The sequence below is a fragment of the Mastigoproctus giganteus genome, chromosome 4, assembly GCF_048544385.1.
Source record: "Mastigoproctus giganteus isolate SK-2022 chromosome 4, ASM4854438v1, whole genome shotgun sequence".
Taxonomy (NCBI): domain Eukaryota; kingdom Metazoa; phylum Arthropoda; class Arachnida; order Uropygi; family Thelyphonidae; genus Mastigoproctus; species Mastigoproctus giganteus.
Genome location: NC_143578.1, coordinates 105,411,942 through 105,432,766, shown reverse-complemented (window position 1 = coordinate 105,432,766; position 20,825 = coordinate 105,411,942). Strand labels below are relative to the sequence as shown.

The following is a 20,825-nucleotide window of genomic DNA, read 5'->3' as shown; positions in this document are numbered from 1 at the left end:
CATGTAGGACCATGATGCAGCTTGCCTCAGCAATTGACCTAAGTAACTGTTTCCCTCTACAAGGTCACTTACATATTAGTAAGGCATCTGTGTGCAATATGTCAGAGTTATGTTGGTCAAGGTGTTGTCATTGTGTGAAGGGTAGAGCAAATATTGAAAACCAAAACCAACAAATCAGTAAAAGAAGCGTGTGGCAATGATGGTGTGTATCACCCTTATGTTTTTCACTGGTTTGCTTTCAGGATGGCTGTGAGGATCTGGATGTCCAGCTGCACTTTAAACTCCAGAAACAGTTGAAAAAGTCCACAATTGTCTTATTACTGAATGATGGGAGGACACCTTCACATTAATGGAGAAATAATTCATGCAATTCTGAAAGGTCTGTGCTAGGTTCATTCAACACTGATTGAACACAAAAGCTACTCAGACTCAAAGCCATCAAGTTGTTGATGAAGATCCATGCTTAATTCTGTCATAAGATAGCTGTGATGTTTCAAATATAATCAACAAAGAGACGTACTCAAATACAAATTGGCTTTCAAAAATCAACAGCCAATGTGATGTTGATCACTTTTGATAGTAAGTGAATTTGTTTCACCAGGTAAAACTATTAATAAAGAGTATTATTCACAAGTTTTGGATTATTAGGTTAAAAGACTTCGCTGAGTAAGGCCTCACTTCATAGTAAACAAGATGTTTCAATTAAAAGGAACTGGGACTTATCTTACTTATTTTTAGGTTTAGGCTGTTTGTCATCTGGACCTTCTTGCTCAAATTTTAGAATTTGATGTTAAATTGTACTAAATATCCCTACTATATAAAGAAATTTTTAAAATTACTTTATATAGTAGGGATATCTTTAAATTTTTCCTAATCAATCAATTGCTTTGGGAAAAAACTAAGGAAGTTATTTCCCATACCTCTGAAACAAACATAAACCAGTTTTATTTAAAAAAAAAAAGACATTGTATGTGCTACTTGCTCTTCATATGCCTTTAGCTGTGTAGAACTGCTGACTGTATGGGGCAATTTGTGTCAGAATTACTCTTTTTTACAGGGATGGTATACACTTAAATGGAAGAGGCACAAAAATATTTGATGGTGCAACCAAGGCAGCATAGGTCAGAAAACTGCTAGCTTAGGGCAATATACAGTCTAATAGGTTAAGAGCAGCTGAAAGCAGAGTTGTGATTCTTGCACTGCTTCTGTTGGGACATACAGCAGCCTGAAAAGCTAGATGAGGGAGATTACAAGTCCCACAGTGGTCGTCATCCTTGCCAGGAGTATAGTAAACAGATTTGATGAATTTGAATTACTGTGGAGATCAACAAGTGCATTATAGTTGGAATATCAGAAACATGGTGCCACTCAGACATTACTGATGTGGAATTTGAGTATCTGGAATAAAATGTTTGCATAATGTAATTTGACTAGCAGCGGTGGTGTTTCCCCCAAACTCTGTGATGTGTAGAGGCCAGATAGTGTGAGTTAATGAACGGTTGTGTTATTCATCCAGCCACTTAGCTTAGAGATCTGTGGAGGCCATGATGGTGGGCTAGATCCACTTGTGGGGGTTTATATAAACCCCCACAAGTGGAATGGGGGGGTGACAGTTGGTGGCCCCCGAAACTGGATGCCAATCCTGTTCGGGGGAAGGGTATTAAAAGAGGGGGTTTATTTGTCCACCTAGGGAGAGGAAAAGTTACAGGGAAAGGGATCCCTAGAATAGTGAAGGGCCAGGCAGGAGGTGGAAACATCCACCCACAGAGAAAAATGGGAGTACTAGGGGAGCCATCTTCCCCCAGGGGGAAAGGGAGTAAAGTTCATGGGTTATATATCCATGAGGCACCACATGGGTGCTAAGATACCACATCAAGATGGAAGACACCTGTAGCATTCCAGACACAGAAAACTAACATCATAGTCATGGAGATGCATGGCTAACAGGGGAGTGGAACTCCTGGCCATGGGTTGCAGAATATACAGCTAGCTCCCTATCATCATAGATGTATACAGGAGAATGGGGACATGCCAGCATAGCACTAAAGGCTACTATAAGATTCACCCCAGTGTTGCAAGCAGCTGATCTCCAGATAACCAGTGGTACTTGCTATTTGCACTAGTCAGTTGGAGTTTATACACAGTAACCTGAGATAGATGGCTTTGATTAGTCCTTTACTTATAGAGGGTTCCTCTAGATCTTACTGCCGCTGAGACAAAAGCAGTCAGTTTGGTGGCCAAGAGTCAAGGCAGTTATCCCACACTGTGACAGCATCAGTAATTCATACCTTTAGAATTGTGAAGCCCTTTCTTTAGTCAGGGTTGCTCTGGCAGCTGAATTCATCCCACACCAGCATTGTTGGTGCACTGAGGCACCATCTAGGAGATCTACTCTGGGATCATCCCATACTGTAGCAGCATCCTACACTATTTAGTTGTTTACAGTCAAATCAGGTAGTGTCAGATCTGGTGGTCAAATTTGACTTTTAGACAGGAGCACTTAAGTTGAGGCCCAGCAGCTCTGACTCTCATTTATATTCAGTCAGTGAGTAGTGCTCTTGACCAACTGGCAGGTCATGGATTTTAGAAATTAGATGACACTTGTGATCCTCATAGTCCAGGCAGTGATACATGACATGCTCCCACGTTTCACTTCAGTTACTGATACGTTCATCAGTAATTCCAAGAGGGGTCAGTTTATGCTTGAAGGATCCACGCCCTGTAAGGAAGAATGTTGCATAAACACTTGGGGGAAAAACCATGGTGGAGCCTTTGGACTAGTCATTTTTATGTCTGGTAAAAATCACCTAGTTATTGCACCTTGGTACTTTCTTCCCAGTGTACCTGCCATATTCTGTGCAGTTCCTTAGTGATATGCTTGCTTTCTTTCTTGATTGATATATCTGTTAGTATCAAGACTGATGTCAAGGATTATATATCCTTGAATAAAGAAAGGATGCCTTTTTTATGAAGGTACAGCCTTTGATTAGGCATGGTACAGTCATACCATACCTAATCATTTCAAGATTCAATGGCAGAATGCCTGCCAGGACTTGTAAAGCAGGAGTACTAACAGTACAGCATGCTGGATTGAATCCAGTTTACTTCTGTTAGAATTACAGATCTTTGGTACCAAGTACCTGTGCCATAACATATCACTGGGAGGAAGACTGCATTGTAGTGTTCTCTTTTTCAGTCCCAGTCTGTTCTGGCTATCATGGGGGCATAGTTCTGACCTTCTTTTGCCAGATGCACTTAAGCATGGATAGAAAGTTAGTTCAGTAACTAATGCAATGGTTATATCATTTATCTTTATGCTGGAGCTTCTTTGTAAGGAACCTTTCAAAAGCAGTAACTTAAGTTTGTTGGGAAAAATTTTAATTTAAAAATAATAAAATTGAAATGATTACACATAATTTCAACATCAGATTAAAAAAAATAAAAAAAGTAATAACCTAAACATAAAAATAAGCAAGATAGATCCTGGTGCCTTTAAATCAAAACACCTTGTATATATTCTACCACAGCATAAAACCTATTAAAAACCATATTTCCACACTCAAACTTGTGCACCAGTGGCATCATTGCATCTTACTGCAAATATATTGCATGAACATTTCTCTTTCATTTATATTTACTGTTGCCATCTGACCACTTGGGCCAAAATTTTATCTGAATGAAAATTACCATTTTAAAGATTTGGTTACTGCTGTACCAATTTGCATCTCCATTACATGTTTGATAGTACTTGATATTCAAAGCATCCTCCATAGCCAAACAGTCAGAAGCAGGGAGGCAATAGCATATGCTCTTTGACTGGGGTTCAAGCCCCTGACTGCTAATAACAGTTGATCTGACACCCTCACACTGGACCAGTGTGGCAGTTATGGTCCATTCCTTCAACATACTCGTTGAAGCTGCCATCCAGCAGCAGATTTACAGTGGCTACAGATTTATTTTATTTAATTCAGAATAATAAGTACTCCTTGTCTACATAATATTATGATAGCAGATTTTTTTTTTCTCCTCTAAAAAATATTTATGAAGGTAACTAATTACTAAGTCATAAAATGTTTGAACACCGTTTTTCATTTGATTGACTTCCTATTTTCTATTACAGACGAGTTGGTCCAGGAAAAGGAGAAATACAAGGCTATCTCAGACGAATTGGACCAGACTTTTGCAGAGCTTACAGGATATTAAGGAGCCTTCTTGCTTATCTGTCTTTGTATCTATACATAAATTCCATTTATTTTGGCAAAATCTACGAGAACCAGTGTATAAAATTGTTTTAGATCATGCTTCCCATCATGTGACTGACCTTGTAGTACCACGTTTCCTCTTCGCACTAACTTTAGCATTGTCAAAGTTTAGTTTTCTCTAAACATACAGTTGTGGTCATAATCATCCATCTTCAAGATGCCAAATGTCAGCATACTTAAACCAGTGATGGGAAAATTTTGTGCAACATACTAGAGCCATATTTAAATATCTGTACCTTTTGAGACCTGCATAGCTTTTTTTTTTTTTTTTTTTTTCTACATTGGTGTGAAGGTGCTCATTGGGGCATGGGAGTCTTTGGTGCCTGGGACAGCTGGGATGTGCACACTGCTCTACAAAAGTGTCATTTTTACCAGTGGGAGTTTTACTGTTTTACAGTATACCTAGATCAGTTTAAACTGTGGTGTGTGTACACAACACAGCTACTAAGACTGTAAAGGGTTGTGTATTTTTTCCTTTTCAGATATTTTCTGAAGGGAAATTGATGTATTGTGATTTGTCTACCTTCAATTATTGTTGTATCTTCTGTATCCGCCCAATAAAGTGGTTGTGTAGATTCTGATGTTTATTTTATATACAAATAAATCACAGTTGCATGTGATATAATTTATTTTGTATATAGGCAGCACAGGTGTTAAGAGGAAAGGAAGAAATACCATCAGGACCTTGAGCATTCTTGACATTAAGATTGTTCAAAATTCTTCTGACATCCTTTTGTTGGAAGACCACAGACTAAATTATTACATTAGGGTCACCCTGTCATTTCTTACATATATCCATATATGTATTATGTCTCTAAATTGTGCTTGTGTTCTCTGGTCAACTTGCCTGTTTTGCTGGATGAAAAATCCCCCAGAAATTTTTTTTTTTTTTTTTTCATCCAGAAAATCTGGGGGGGGGGGGGAGACCTTGCTCTCTATGCCTGAGACTGACTGTCAGCCACAGAGTGAAAAAAGCATATTAAAGTTCCTCTCATCATCGACAGGATTTGAACCCGGACATTTTCCACCCAGTGTGGGGAGGATGGTGATGATACCACTGTGCTACCCACACAGACAGTGGAAGACCACAGGAGACATTTGAGTGGAGTGTACTGAGAATGATGTGAGGTAGTTTACCAGGATCAATACACGAGTTTGAATAACAGTAGGATTCCAGCAAATTGGCATACAGAGGAACAAAAGTTGCAGTCAATAGTTTTGGCAAGGGACCAGAATTGACCATTTGTACAATAAGCAAGCGTTCTATAATTAGCTTGTTCAAACCTGCTTTACATTAAAAAAGTCCTCAGGTGTCAGGATTAAACATAACAAAATAATGCCTCGACTGACTTTAAACGTTCATTAAAATAAACAATGATACAAAATTAGAAATTAAAAATATAAATAAATATACTGGTAGTTCCCAACTTTACGAGTTAATTCGTCCCTAGTGCACGCTTGTAAAGCGGGAATTTATTCTTTATCATCATCGCCTAAATGCACACTCGATCACTTGCTGTTGGGTCGGCACTCGGTTTGTTGTGCAAGGAGTTGTCTTCTTCAGAAGTGCTTCAAGAGGCATTTGTTTCCAAGATGATCTCTTCTCTCTTTTTTTTTTTTTTTAAATTTCACGATAGCATTCATAAGAATTTTTAACGGCACACAAATTGTAACTAACGATATGTGCAAGTGAGATTGCAATTAACAGGATTAGTTTACAAAGCTTAAAAAAAAAAGGGAATGAAGAAAAGATCCTGAAAATTTATTTTGTTTTTTATATGATTGAAGATTGCAGTGAAGGAGAAACACATTTCACCATAATAACGTAAAAACCCACACAATTCCAGCTATCGATATTTTCACAAATGCAATAACATCAATTTTACTACCCGTTTATAACTAATTGCACTAATAGAAGAGCCCAATAAATCAGAAACTGCTAAGTGTTTTTGTTTTATGGTCATGACCTCCAGAAATGTGCATTATAAAAATGATCTTTTAGAGAGAGAAATAGCTTAGTTATATAGCGAAAATTTCAACTTCCGAGGCCTTGGAACGAGTAACTAAAAAACAGTGTTATCGGGTTCACATTACAATATTTTCACGATATGATGGTGCCTCTGGAGCAGATTAATATCGTAAAGCAGGATGCACTGTATTGTATAGCTATGTGTGGTTTGAAATGCGGTATTTATGAATTTTGCAATTAATGTTCATATTTTTGATTTTGTTGATACTTGGAAAAAAAAACTCATAAAATGGGGACTGCCTGTATACAAGAATTTAAAATCTCTGACTGTACAATATACAATTAAAATAGGACCACCAAATAAAAGTGCTAAAACATACGTGCACTGTATGTAAAATAAAATTAGAAGCTTTTGAGGCAGCAGGCCTCCTCTTCAGCTTGATAAGATCAACGACAGTGAACCAAATATATATTGTAAAAAAAATCTCACCCACCTGTGTACTGAGCATAGTGGGAGAAAAGAAAGGAAAAAGGGGGTACAGGAGGAGGAGTAAGAGAAATAGAATACTAATCATCAGAATATTGCTACTGTAATGACTAGCAGTTCTATTGTTATACATGCCACCTCCCATTGTGGTGTAAAACAGTGGCCTCCATAATAAGGGTGAATGCAAGCCCCATCATTACAATTAAAGGTGGGACTTGTCATTGCTATATGGAAGGACTCTGACCATGGGGAAATAGCATGTATCACAAGCATAATCCAGAATTTCACTGTTAGGGGGGGGGAGTCATAGTGGAAGCGCTGCTCACTCCAGTAGTGCTCAGCAAGCCACAAAAATCAGCCTGTCATATAGCCCCCTCATACTCAGAAATTCAATCAACTAACCTACATTTAGATTTTCCATTATAAGCCCCCACAATGTTGACAGATAACACAATAAATAACTCTGATTTACTGGATGTTAAAAATCAATGTATGGTTTGAAAATTTTAAATAAGCTAAAGATTTTGTATACATGCGATTTATTTTGATGTCTTAATACCTCAAATTTAGCATCCACTCATAATTTACCTTAAATTCTCACATGGATGCAGTGTAGGAAATAGTATCAGTAGTGACAAATGATGCAAAAAGAGCTAGCTTATACAGCATCAGCCAAAAAACTTCCTGTTTCACCTTTCCATTCCCTCCAATATTTTGTCTGGTTCTTCATTGAATTTATTTAAGCTATTCCACTTCTACAACAACAAAAAATGGAAGTTTCTGATCAGCAATCAACCATCTGCTGGCTAAAGGCCAACTTCCACACATCTATTCTGCAACCATCCTTCCTCAATTTGAATTTATGCATAGTCTGAATAAGAGGAAAAATCCCATCAGCAATGAGCTTGCTCAATCCATTCAAAGCCTTAAACATGTCAATCAGATCACCTTGCAGGTGCCTAGTCTCCAAAAACTGCAACTTGCAGAACTGAAGACTTTTGTAGTAAGAGCATCCCTTTCTTCCACTCACAAATCTTGTTGCCCTTCTTTGTACCTGTTCCAGCAGCTCTACATCCTCCTTAAAATGAGACTTCCGGACCTATGTACAGTACTCAATGTGTGGCCTGACAATTGCCTTATGCAATGGGATAATCATCTCCTTATCCCTTCTAACAAAACTCCTGTATATCATTCCAAAACTCATGAGTTATCCTGGCAGCCTGTCTGCACTGCTCAGAGAACTTCATATCTGAAGGCACAAATTACCCAGGTCTTTTTCATTTTCCACTACCCGAGTATAGTACCACAGTCAATGTTACTCTAGGGTTACAGCTACCCATATGCAGTACCTTTCATGCTTATCAAAAGCAGCCTGAGTGTGAAAAGAGCTTTTGCTATGTCTGCCAGCATAGAATCTGTGTGGCGTGAGCTAGTTGAAAGCAAAAGAACAATGAGTCAGACCACAAGATTGTGAAGAATATGACGAGAATCTTTACATGCAGATGGAATGCAAGTAAGCATGAATGTCTTATTATGGGTGACTTTAATTTGACCAAATTGATTGGTATAAATGGGAGAGAAACTCACTATGGGAAAAACTTTTTTAAATGAACCAGATGATTTTTATTTGTACCAGCATGTTAGAGAAAGTACTAGATGCTAGAATAATCTAAATTGTCAATTAAATAAAAGTCATCTAGATTGTTAATAATGACCTCATCATTACTAACAATTTATATGGCATCACAGGGCTTAAAAGTACAGGAAGTGATCATGCAATTGTCAGCTGGAAGATGAAGAAAGGTGTTATAGTAGTTAAAGGTAAATTCATGGGTTTTATTTTCAGAAGAGAGGACTTGGACAGTTTAAGGCAGTATGTGGCGTCTGTGAACTGGACAGATTGCCGAGGGATGGCAAATACATTTGAATTATGGAATACTTATAAAGGAAAAATCAGAATCTATGAATGCATGTATATCTTTGAGAAAATATCGCAGAAGGAGGATACTGAAATGGATGACTGTGAAGGTGACTGGCTGGTCAAATACAGCAGAAAACGATAGCATGGGACAGTTACAGAGCAATGAAAAGTACCGAAGGCTACAACAGGTACAAGTTGATCTGTAATAGTGCCACTAATAAGGTCAGGGAGGCCAAGGCTATATATATATATATATGAGAAAGCATGGATAAGAAAGCAAAGAATGGGGACAAGGAATTTTTCATATATTTATAAATATTCTGTTTATTCAAAAATGGCTGTATTAATGATGCTATTGCACTTGATATATACATAGTCTAAATTTGTTCGCAGCTTGAGGCGTTAGCCCTAAATGCATCTTAGTCTAAATACACCATCAGGCATTTCTCATATTGTGGAGTTATACTTCATAACTGTTTTTCCATCATAGCATCACTCGGGTACCTACCTACCCACCCACCGGAGAAGGGCCAAATAGCGCTGAAACGGCACCAGGGGAAGCCTGATGATGTCCAGAGTTTCCAAGAATAGGTAACAACAGCCTTCTCCACTGGGGAAGTGTTGCCTATTCGAGGAGTTTATGAGTGGTGTGAGCTACTGTCCCTTTCATTTTTCTACACCGTTTCAGCTTACTCTAATAGGGACAACTGGATAGTCGAGTTATTATCCCACACAAATACAAAATAGCCCTGAAACGGTGCTGTCTGGGTGGTGGTACCTATCTGAGAATAAGTAACATTAGTCTTCTCCCTGGGTGAAGCGTTACTAATTCGAAGTAGTGCAATATCATGGCAACTCGTTGTGAAGGTATTCACAATATGAGATATAACTTAAAACGATACCACCTTATAAATATTCTGTTTATTCAGAAATGGCTGTGTATTAATTGCACTTAATATATACATAGTCTAAATTTGCTTGCAGCTTGAGGCTTTAGCCCTAAATGCATCTTAATTTAAGGCTTAACTAAACAAACATTTGGAGTGACTGGATGGGTGAAATGGGAAGTTTTTTTTTTTTTTTTTTTTTTTGGCTGATGGTGTATAAGCTTGCTTTCTTGCATCATATGCCTCAACTAATGCTGTCTTTGTGGAAGTTGATAACTTAAATAAATTCAAGGAGGAGCTAAGTATGAAATGGTTTTTTTTTTTTTTTTTTTGGCTAATGCTACAAAAAGTTGCATATACCTCTACTACTGCTATTACATTATCCTGTATCCTTTTGTTGGTGTAATTTAAAAAATCAGAAACATGGGTAGACAATGTATGAGGATCTCCGCTTCTAATCTAAGCCACTCTGAAGGATAACCATTGTTTGACTGTCATGTAACCATCCTGTAAAACATTAAATTTCTTGCCCACAATCCCAGTGTGTTTCAGCTTATACAAAAATCTCTCATGTGAGACCGTCTCTTTTCTGAAGTCCAAATAAACACTGTCAAAGTTATTTCCTGTATCCAGCTCAAGAGCAACACTGTTGTAATACTTTATCACATTAGTTTAGTTAAACAACAATTTCCTTTTATAAAACCATACTGAGTTCTTTGAGCATACTATTTGTATCTAGATGAACTTGCACTGCATCCTTAATCACTGCCTCCATTATTTTCCTTACCACCAAAGTCAAACAGTCTGTGATGAGCTTTTGAGATAAGTTAAAAATATTTGATATGAATTCAAAAATATCCAAGATATAGAAGTTTTCAGAGTGTGTTCTGTGAAACAATGGAGTTTTTCAGAGATACTAAAGGCCGTGAAAATGTTCCACTAATTTTTTTATCATTGGTTTTCTTAATTTAATTTGCACATAATGTATTACTGTTTTTTATTTGCTAATAACTTTTTTAGGGATATTAGGCTCTGTAGTCAGAAATGCCTTGCAAGAATAGTATTTTCTTATTAGAATAGCTATTATTTGTAATATTTACATATGCAGACAAAAAAATAACCACATCATACACGGCTTGAGTTATGAGATAGCTAAACTGCCTTTCTGAACATTTTTTTTTTTTTTTTTTTTTATCAAAGTGTGGGATAGTAATTCAATAAATGTTTTTCTTAAATTTTGTATTTGTATATTTACTACCAATTATAAGCACAGTTCATTTAATAGAAAAATTTATATTAAACATTTTTACATTTCTATCAGACATTTTAAAAATACAGCCTTATTACCAGACATTGTAAATATAAAAGTTATAAGTAATCATATAACCATTATATGCACTTGCATATGAGCATAGGTGGTAGAAGGTGGCAAATGATGCAAACAAGCAAGTTTATATAGCATCAGCAAAAAAAAAAAAAAAAAAACCTACACACTTGTGCACATCTATGTGCAATCATCTTCCTCAATTTGAATATGCCCCTCAGGTGTATAGTTTCAGCAAGTGGAAGAATGCCATTAACGTTCAGCTTACTCAATCCATTCAAAGCCTTTAATGCCTCAGTCAGTTACCCTACAATTGCCTAGTCTCTAGATGCTCCAATTTGCAGAACTGAAGCCTTGCTTCAGTTCTGAAAATTCACCAATTTGGTTAGCCTTCTCTACACCAATTCCAGCAGATCTACATCCTTCATAAAGAGGAGTCAGAGGAGTCCAGACCTATATACAGTACTCAAGATGCAGCCTTGTAATCACCTCCTCATCCCTGCTAACAAAGTTTCTGTATATCACTGACAAAACACTGTGAGGTGTCAGCATGTCTGCACTGCTCACAGAATTTCATATCTGACTGCACAATTATCCCAGAGCTTTTTCATTTTCCACTATCCACTACCTTAAGTGTAATAGTACCACACAGTTGATAAGTTACTCTGGCCCACATGCAGTACCATCCATTTGTCAATGTTAAACTTCAGCTGCTATTTTTCAGCCCATTGACCCAATTTTCCAAGAACTTGTTGCAGTAGCTCACCCTGCCAACCTTTGTATCATCTGCAAACTTAGACATTAAGCCTGATATACCTTCATCAATATCATTAATAAATATTTAAAACAACGATGCACCCAGCACTGAACTGTGGGACTCCACTAATAACATTAGTCCACAAAAAGCAGTGCCCATTAATAACCACTCTGTCTTCTTTCATTTAACCATACCTTTATCCAAGGCAGTAACTTGCCCTTAATGCAACATCGCTCCAGTTTGTACAGCAATTTTTTTATGTGCAATAGTATCAAAAGCCCCTGAAATCCAAGTATATGATGTCAAATTATTTTTTGCATTCGGTTCCTTGGTCACTGCATCATAATAACCTATCAGATTGGTTAGATAAGACTGCCCCTTAACAAATCCATGCTTATTATTATTATTATTATTTATTTTATTTATTTTTTTTTTTTTTAGGAGCATTAGCAACCAAGGCCATATTGCTCCGGGGATATGCGGTGGTCATTCCCTGACCTTTCCGCATCCTCCATATTTGGTGGTCACGGGCTCGAACCCCGGTCTAATCAAGAAGCGTGTGCTATGCACTGCTGCTCCTGCCCACCTGGCTATGGAGGCGCCACAAATCCATACTGTGACTGCAGTATACTGTATTTGCATTCCTGTCCAGATGGTCTTGCATTACTTTTTTAACCAGTGACTCCATTATTTTCTCTGGAACAGATGTTCAGCTAACAGGTCTGCAATTACTCATGTCACCTTTTGATCCCCCTTTATGAATTGGAGATACATTCACACATCTCCAATCAAAAAGGACCTCCCCTGAATCCAAGGATGCTCTCATAATTATGGGTAAGGGTTTGCTTGCCTCCTTTGCTGACTCCCTTAATATAATTGGATAGATTCCATCCATACCAGGTACCTTTATTATGTTCAGATTCAACAATTTTTCTTCTACTGTCCTTTCAGTTATCACAGTCATTTAGTTCCTCATTAATTTTAAGTACGGGAGGAGATGTTAGAAGTTTGATAAACTTCAACATCTCCTCCTGTACAGAATTCCTTGTGTGAATGTAGATACAAAATACCTATTCAATTTTTCAGCTACCTGATCAGGGTCATCAACAGTTAACCCACTGACATCAAGTGGCTCGATGTGATTCAACCCATTCCTTCTATTGTTTATATAAGCATAGAAGTCTTTGCTGTTTTTCTTTGCATTCTCTGCCAGATATTTTTCATAATGTCTTAGCTTGCCTAACTTCCTTTGTGACTTTATTACAGACTAGTTTATACTACCATAGGCATATAAATTATCAGATGATAATTTATATATATTTTCTTCTCTACCACATGTCTCAATAATTCTTCTGACATCCATTTAGGTCTACTTAGGCCTTGAACACTATTTCTTCACTGGTATGAAAAGCCTAGTAACATCTATGATTACTTTATTTAATGCTTCCCATTTAGAATTTACTATTAGTAACATCATCAGTTGGCCTCACTGCATAGAATTTAAAAACTGTGGTCCCCTTACGAAAGCAAAAGCCTTTCCCTTTACTCTTGACAGTAGTCATCTCTAATTAAATTCGATATTAGTACACTTTGATTGCTGGGACCCAGTGGTTCTTTACCTGCAGATTCTTAATGCATGAAGAATCACTGCTGATAACCAGATCAAGAGTATTGCTTCCTCTTGTTGCCTCTCTAACATGCTGTTATAGAAAACAGTCATCCAAGAAATCTACAAAGGTATTGCTAGTGTGTGAGGGACCAACCCACAAATTCCAATCAACATCTAGAAAATTAAAATTCCCGATTATAAGATATTCTAAATTTACTGGCCCACTCTTTTCTCTATATAGCTGTTTGGTGTACTCATCACAGTCATTTGGTCTATAACACACTCCTACTAATCAATTTTGTTTTCCAAGTGCTTCTCTCATACCAAACTGATTCAAGATTGCACTAGTCACCCATGTTGACTGGATGCACTGCCTTAATATGCTTCTTAACTAAGAGCATAATCCCTCCTGTCCTTCCTGTATACATTTTACTCTACAAATTCAAATTCAGCATCACTTATGTCTGAGTGACAGTCTCCAGTATTTCTGCATTTGATGACCTAATCATTAATTCAAATTCATCAAATTTATTTACAGTGCTCCTAGCATTAGTGTACATGCTAGTAACACAGCCCACATATTTACTTGTTCCATGATGATCCACAGCAGGGCGTGAAATCCCCAATGCATTGCTTTTCAGGATGATGCATTTTTCAAGAGCAGTACAAGAATCACTTTTGCCTCTGCCTGCAGCTCTAGTTAATCTATTAGTCTGTGTATCCCCCCCCTCCCACAAACTAGCAGTTTTCCAACCCACTATCACCAGCAAATATTCTTCACAGGGTTCGGTGTCGGGTCCACTGTTGTTTTGTATATTTATCAGTGATATTGATGAAGGTATATCAGGCTTAATGTCGAAGTTTGCAGATGATACAAAGGTTGGCAGGGTTGTTAATGACAGTAATGGCAGTGTGCTACTGCAACAGGATCTAGATAATTTGGGCAGATGGGCTAAGAAGTGGCAACTGAAGTTTAACCTTGACAAATGCAAAGTACTGCATATGGCAGTAGAAGTAACCCCAGAGAAACGTACCAACTGTGTGGTACTACACTTAAGGTGGTAGAAAATGAAAAAGACCTGGGAGTAATTTTTTTTTTTTTTTTTTTTGATTTGGTAGTTGTTGGTGCATCGGCTTCTGTGGCCATATTGCACCTCCCAAGGTTTTTTTTGCAGTACTTTGATCCAAGCCCGAGGCGGGAATCGAACCCGCGACCTTTGGGTTGCCGGGCAGGTACTTTACCCACTCGGCTAGCCCGGTCGGCCTGGGAGTAATTGTGCAGTCAGATATGAAGTTTTCTGAGCAATGCAGACAGGCTGCCAGGGAAGGTCATGGGGTTTTGTCAATGATATATAGGAATTTTGCTAGCAGGGAGGAGGTGATTGTCCCTCTGTATAAGGCAATGGTCAGGCCATGCCTTGAGTACTGCGTACAGGTCTGGAGGCCTCGTTTTAGGAAGAATGTAGATTTACTTGAGCGTGTACAGAGAAGGGCAACAAGATTGGTGAGGGGAATGAAGGGTTCCTCTTACCAAGAGAGGCTTAAGTTCTGCAAATTGCAGTGGCTGGAGACTAGGCATCTGCGTGGTGATCTGATTGAGGTGTATAAGGCCTTGAATGGGTTGAGCACGCTGAATTCTGATGGGATCCTTCCACTTGTTCAGATTACGAACCTAAGGGAGCATAAATTCAAATTAAGAAAAGACAAATGTAGAATAGATGTGCGGAAATTTGCCTTTAGCCAGCAGGTGGTTAATTGCTGGAACAAACTTCCATCTGTCGTTGTGGAAGTTGATAGGTTGAATAAATTTAAGGAGGAACTGGACAGGCATTTGGAGGGAATGGTGTGATTTTTTTTTTTTTTTTTTTTTTTGGCTGATGCTGCATAAGCTCATACACTTGCTTTCTTGCATCACATGCCACTACTACTACTACTTCTGTTCAAATATATCCCATCCCTGTAAAAGAAGTCTCTCCTGTTAACAAGCACATTTGTCATTTGTAAAGACCTCTACCCAAGTTGCCACCTGAGCTCCTGCCCATATGCACCTGATTCTTTGCTGCAATTACATCAATAATCTTACATGGTTAGTAATTTATCAACAATTCAACAGCAGTTAACCGCAAGATTAATTGGCAACTAATTAATTGCCTTTTTAATTAATTAATAATCCTGAGAAAAATTCTACTCCATGAGCTGCACACATTTTCTCCAGGGCTGAATTGATTGACAAGGCTCTGAACTTGTACTGCCTCCTATCGCGTCAGGGCAGAACTGCAGACACTTTCAAATTCAATCCTAACTCTTGAATTTTTCCCAACGTTGCCCTGTACTTTAGTATTAGTAACGGCCATATGGTGCAAGGAAGCCTAAGGCTTATGCTGCACCAGTCAAAAAAAAAAATAATAATAATAAAATAAATAATTAATAAATACTGTTTCTCCATGTATAAGATGCACCTTAATTTTGGGGCCCGAAATTCGAAAAAAAAAATGTATTACATAAAATTATTGAACTCAAGTTTTATTCATCATAAAATTCATACAACTCATCACTGTCAAAACTCTCATCCATTAGCTTGTCCTCATCTGTGTCTGATTATGAATCACAGTCTTCATATATTGCCTCGTCCTCAGTTCCATCTATGGCATTTGAAATGACACACTTCTTAAATGACTTGACAACAACCTCAATCGTGATATTATCCCAGGATCTTTTCACCCAGGTACAAACTTCTCCTATAGTTGGTTTCTTCACTTTTCCTGCTGGTGTCAAATTGTCCCCAGAAGACTTCATCCATTGATTCCATTCGTCTCTCATGGTAGCTTTGAAGGGTTTGTTAATGCTGACATCAAGTGGTTGGAGCTGGGATGTCAAGCCTCCAGGTATGACGGCAAGTTTTGTTTTTTGCTCTGCAGCAATCTTCCTTGTATTTTTTGTGATGTGTGCCCTGAACTGATCAAGCACAAATAGGGCAGGTTTGCGTAAGAACCCACCTGGTCTCCTGCTCCAAACTTTCTCAAACCAGATCTTCATCCAATCCTGATCCATCCAACCCTTGTCATGAACGTGGACAATCACTCCTCGAGGAATGCTTCTTTTGGCATTGTTTTGCGTTTGAAAATCAGCATAGGAGGCAGCTTGGTTCCGTCGGCACAACAAGCTAGAACAACTGTATAATGGCTCTTTTCATGTCCACTTGTCTTCACGGTTTTCACCTCCTTATCAACAGTTCTGTTACTTGGGATATCAAATTGAAGGGGGACTTTGTCCCATATTTGCAATCTGTCCCAACTCAAACTGATGTGTCTTCCGACATCGAATAACAAAATGATGAAATTCAAGGACCTTCTGCTCATAACTTTCAGGCATCTTTTGGGCAAGTCTGGTGCGTATATGCATGCTTAGTCTATTCCATTTCATGAACCTGAAGCACCAATTGTGTCCTCCTTTGAAATCAGTAACTTCTTTTTCATCAGCAATTCTTCTTGCCTCATGCTGAACCATCTTTGTGGACACAGGAATTCCAATTGCCCTTTGCTCCTCAATCCATATCTTCAATTCCCTCTCTAAATCAGGCCATTTTGCTGACTTGCCTCTAATGGCCTTCTTCTGCTGTGGCATTTTCAGTAGGGTTTCTTCTTCCCGTAGCCAGTCTCGGATTGTTTTCTCAGTTGGAGGAGGACCGAACTTACGTTCAGCAGCACGATTTCCATTCACTTTTGCAAACTAGATCACTTTTAACTTGAATTCAGCACTGTACGAAAATCTTTTCTGAGCCATTTCTGGGCAGAACGTGGCAAAACGTAACCTAATATACCAATAACAAGTGCGAAACAATGAGCGCAAAGATAACAAGTGTGGGAAATGCAAGTAAAAAAAATCTATAACCACTGTAAGACGTACCCAGTTTTTAGACCCCAAATTTTTCGAAAAAAGGTGCGTTTATACATGGGGAAATACGGTAATAATAAGAGAAAAGGAAATAGAGAACCTATGCATTTCTCTCCTCCCATAGGTAACTATCTGCTGACCTTTGAATTTTCCCCAAACTGTCAGTCTCAACCACCCATGTAGGTAACTTATTCCAGTAATTTAACTCACCGTCTAAAATAAAACTTCCTGAAATCCATTTTAAACATCTCTTCCCCCCCCCCATAATGAATTTATGGTTCTAGAATTATTTTTATAACCACGAAAATTTCGTCCTCATTCATTTTACTACTGCCACTCAGAGCCTTAAATACCTTAGTCGCCTCTAAGATGCCTAGTTTCCAAACTGTGCAACCACATATTCGAAGTCTTTCCTCATAAGGACATCCTTTTGTTGATCACACCAAGTGAGTTACTCGTCTCTGGACCCTTCAAGAAGCTCAATGTCTTTTGTTTTAGAAGCAATCTCCACACTTGAACACAGTACTCCAAGTGTGGTCTAATAATAGCCTTATATAAAAGGATTATGATGTCCTTATGTCTACTAGCATACATTCGATGGACATCATGAGCCTTCCTTGCAACCTTTTGTACCCTTAAAAGATGATATCTGACCTACAACATTGTCTACTTATGTCCCTGGCAGAGACATATTCATGGTGCTATTCCACGCATTTTTACTGCACAACATATTTCCCATTTCTCTGACAACAGTCACCAACAATAACTACCTCAAACCAACAATGCCGAAAATAACTACCACACACGCATATGTGGTCATTTTAATCATTAATGCATATAAATGCAAATAACATGAATATTATTAGCAGCACTGTATATTAAATTAATTTGATCATTTCAAACATTAAATTCTGAAACATGATTTAAATCATTGCAAACTTTACAATAACATTGGCATGAGGATAATCGTAACAGTTTTCTTTAACACTTGTACCATCAACGACATTATACTGAAAGAACCTTCTTTGAATTAGCAGTGGCAAATGATGCAAGAAAGCAAGCTACATCAGCCAAAAAAACCTCCCATATCATTTGTCCATCCATTCCAATAGTTTGTCTAGTTCTTTCTTGAATTTATTCAAACTATGTAGCAGCAGCCTGGAAAACAGGGTGTCAGGAATTTCAAGCCTGCTGTGGGTCATCATGGAACAAAAACAGACTGTGTTAGAATAACTAAGAGTAGGAACATGTGCATGTATTCTTGCATAAACACTAGTGTTAGGAGCATTATAAATAAATTTGATGACTTTGAAGTACTCATTAAGTCACCAAATGCAGAGATCACAAGGAATACAGAAATCGCAAAGAAATGGTGTCACTCAGACATAAGCTATGCTGAATTTGAATACAAGGAGAGTACAATGTATACAAGAAGGACAGAAATGCCAGGAGTGAAGGAGTTATGCTCTTGGTTAAGACTGGAGATGTGCAAATATATTAAAATTCATAAAGGGGGATCAAAAGGTGATGTATAAATACAGATCTGTTAACTTCTGTTTCGTGAAAAATAACAGTCACTGGTTAAAAAAGTAATGCAGGCCCATTAGACAAAAATGTAATTATACTGCAATCACAACATGGATTTGTTAAGGTGTGGCCTTGTCTACCCAATCTGACTGGATACTATGATGCAGTGACTAAGGAACTGGATGCAAAAAATAATTTTGACATCATATATTTGGATTGATTTCAGGAAAGCTTTTGATACAGTTGCATATAAATGACTGCAGTACCAACTGAAGCAATGTGGCATTACGGACAAGTTACTGCTATCGATAAAGGGATAGTTGAGTGGAAGAAGACAGAATGGTTATCAATGGGCACTGCTGTTCATGGGCTAATGTTATTAGTGAAGTCCCCCAGGGTTCGGTGCTGGTTCCAGTGTTGTTTTCGATATTTATTAATGAAGGTATATCAGGCTTAATTTCTAATTTTGGATGATAGAAAGGTTGTCAGGGTGATCTTGTTGCAGTAGTATACTTTGATTACTGCCATTAACCACCCTGCCAACCTTCATATCATCTGCAAACTTAGATATTATGCCTGATATACCTTCATCAATATCATTAATAAATATATAATACAACAATGGGCCCAGCACTGAACCTTAAGAAACTCCACTAATAACATTAGTCCACAAAAAGCAGCGTCTATTGATCCATAGTAGTTAGTAACTTGCCCTTAATGCCACACTACTCCAATTTATATAGCAATCTTTTATGTGCAAAGTATATCAAAATTATTTTTTGCATCCAGTTGCTTTGTCACTGCATCATAGTTTACAATCGAATTGTTCAGACTAGATTCCCTTTTAAGGTAACAAGTCTGTAATTACTCCTATCACCCTTTATGAATATGTAACATACATCTTTAGTATTGCTAGAAAAAATTTACAGAAAAGGCAGTTGCTTTCGTTCAAAATACCAAAAATTAAATTTGCTGCCATCTTATCTGCTATCTGATCTGCCACAGAATAGAACAATCACAAAAAAGATTTTGCTACTGATGGCAGTACTGCCTTTTGTAAAAAGAACATTCCACGTAGAAAATAATTCTAGACTGATCAACATGTGAAAACATCGCATACCATGGCCAAAGTAACTAAAATCAAAGAAACATTTTGCAAGATCAGTCACTTTTAATCAAGTCGTATTTCAAAAAAATGAGAAAAAACAACTTTTCAAAAGACAAGCAACAATATCCCTTTAAATAAATTCAACAATCCAGTTTTCAAACATTTTTGAAAAAAAAACAAGAACATTCCTTACAGTTCTACCTTGAGGAAGAATTTTCTTAATGCTATTTATGATGATATTATTCCTGAAATTCGTTAAGATATTGGAAAAAAAGTGCATCTGGTGTCCGCCGATGAAACAGCAAGTGCTTGTGAATTGCACATTTGACATGTAGGAAGTTGAACAAAATCTTCTCATCTACATTTGCTTGCTTTTAAATCATTGAAAGCGTGAATCATTCCACAATCATAAGTTTTAAAAAAATAAATTAAATTAAATTAGTAAAATAATTTCTTGTGTGAAAAGTCTTTGTAAAAGCTTGTACACATAGCTATTTAGAAAAAATGTGGCATTTCTATTCTGCCACAATCTATTTTCACAAGATGAAGAATATGGTTTGATGCAGCACTGTTTCACAACAAAAACTTTTATTCTATATAAAAAAAAAAAAAAAAAAACTTGTTGATGATGCAACTATTGGCACTGCTAATGCTAAGACTTTTATGACCAAAATAACTTAAGACTTTTTTTTTAACTAAGACTTTTATAACCAAACTTGCAGCAATAGATGTTTGTTTTGGCAGAGCAAGGCAGAGGCAGAGTAAAAAATTCTTTCAATGACGGGGAATTTTTATGGACTTTTTTCATTACATGACTGAATTAGCTGAATTCAGGCAAAAGTGAATTTTGGCAAAGGCAGAGTAAAAATTCTTTCAATGACATGGGGATTTTTTATGGACTTTTTTTTCATTACATGACTGAAGTTGAACAAAATAAATAAATTTGCTGAATTCAGGCAAAAGTAGCATGTTTTTTCCTCCCATAAACTCAGGTTTTTCATCCAGGAAAACCACAGAACACATGCAATTTACAGGCATAACATACGAGATCTGTCCAGAAAGTTTCCAGCCATTCTGAAT

General features: G+C 37.4%; 1 protein-coding gene across 9 annotated transcripts in view; it reads left to right on the top strand.

Annotated features, from left to right (window-relative positions):
- LOC150086964 (tropomyosin) overlaps positions 1 to 4,207 on the top strand; it is a 207,041-nt gene extending 202,834 nt beyond the window's left edge. For all 9 annotated transcript variants that reach the window (XM_090372858.1, XM_090372857.1, XM_090372855.1 and 6 more), the window contains one exon: positions 4,121 to 4,207. Coding sequence is in view for 6 of the 9 variants with exons in the window: in XM_090372857.1 (XP_090228983.1) it covers positions 4,121 to 4,203 (83 nt within the window). In the remaining 3 variants the exon portion in view is untranslated. The remainder of the gene's footprint in view (positions 1 to 4,120) is intronic.
- Positions 4,208 to 20,825: the final 16,618 nt, after the last annotated feature.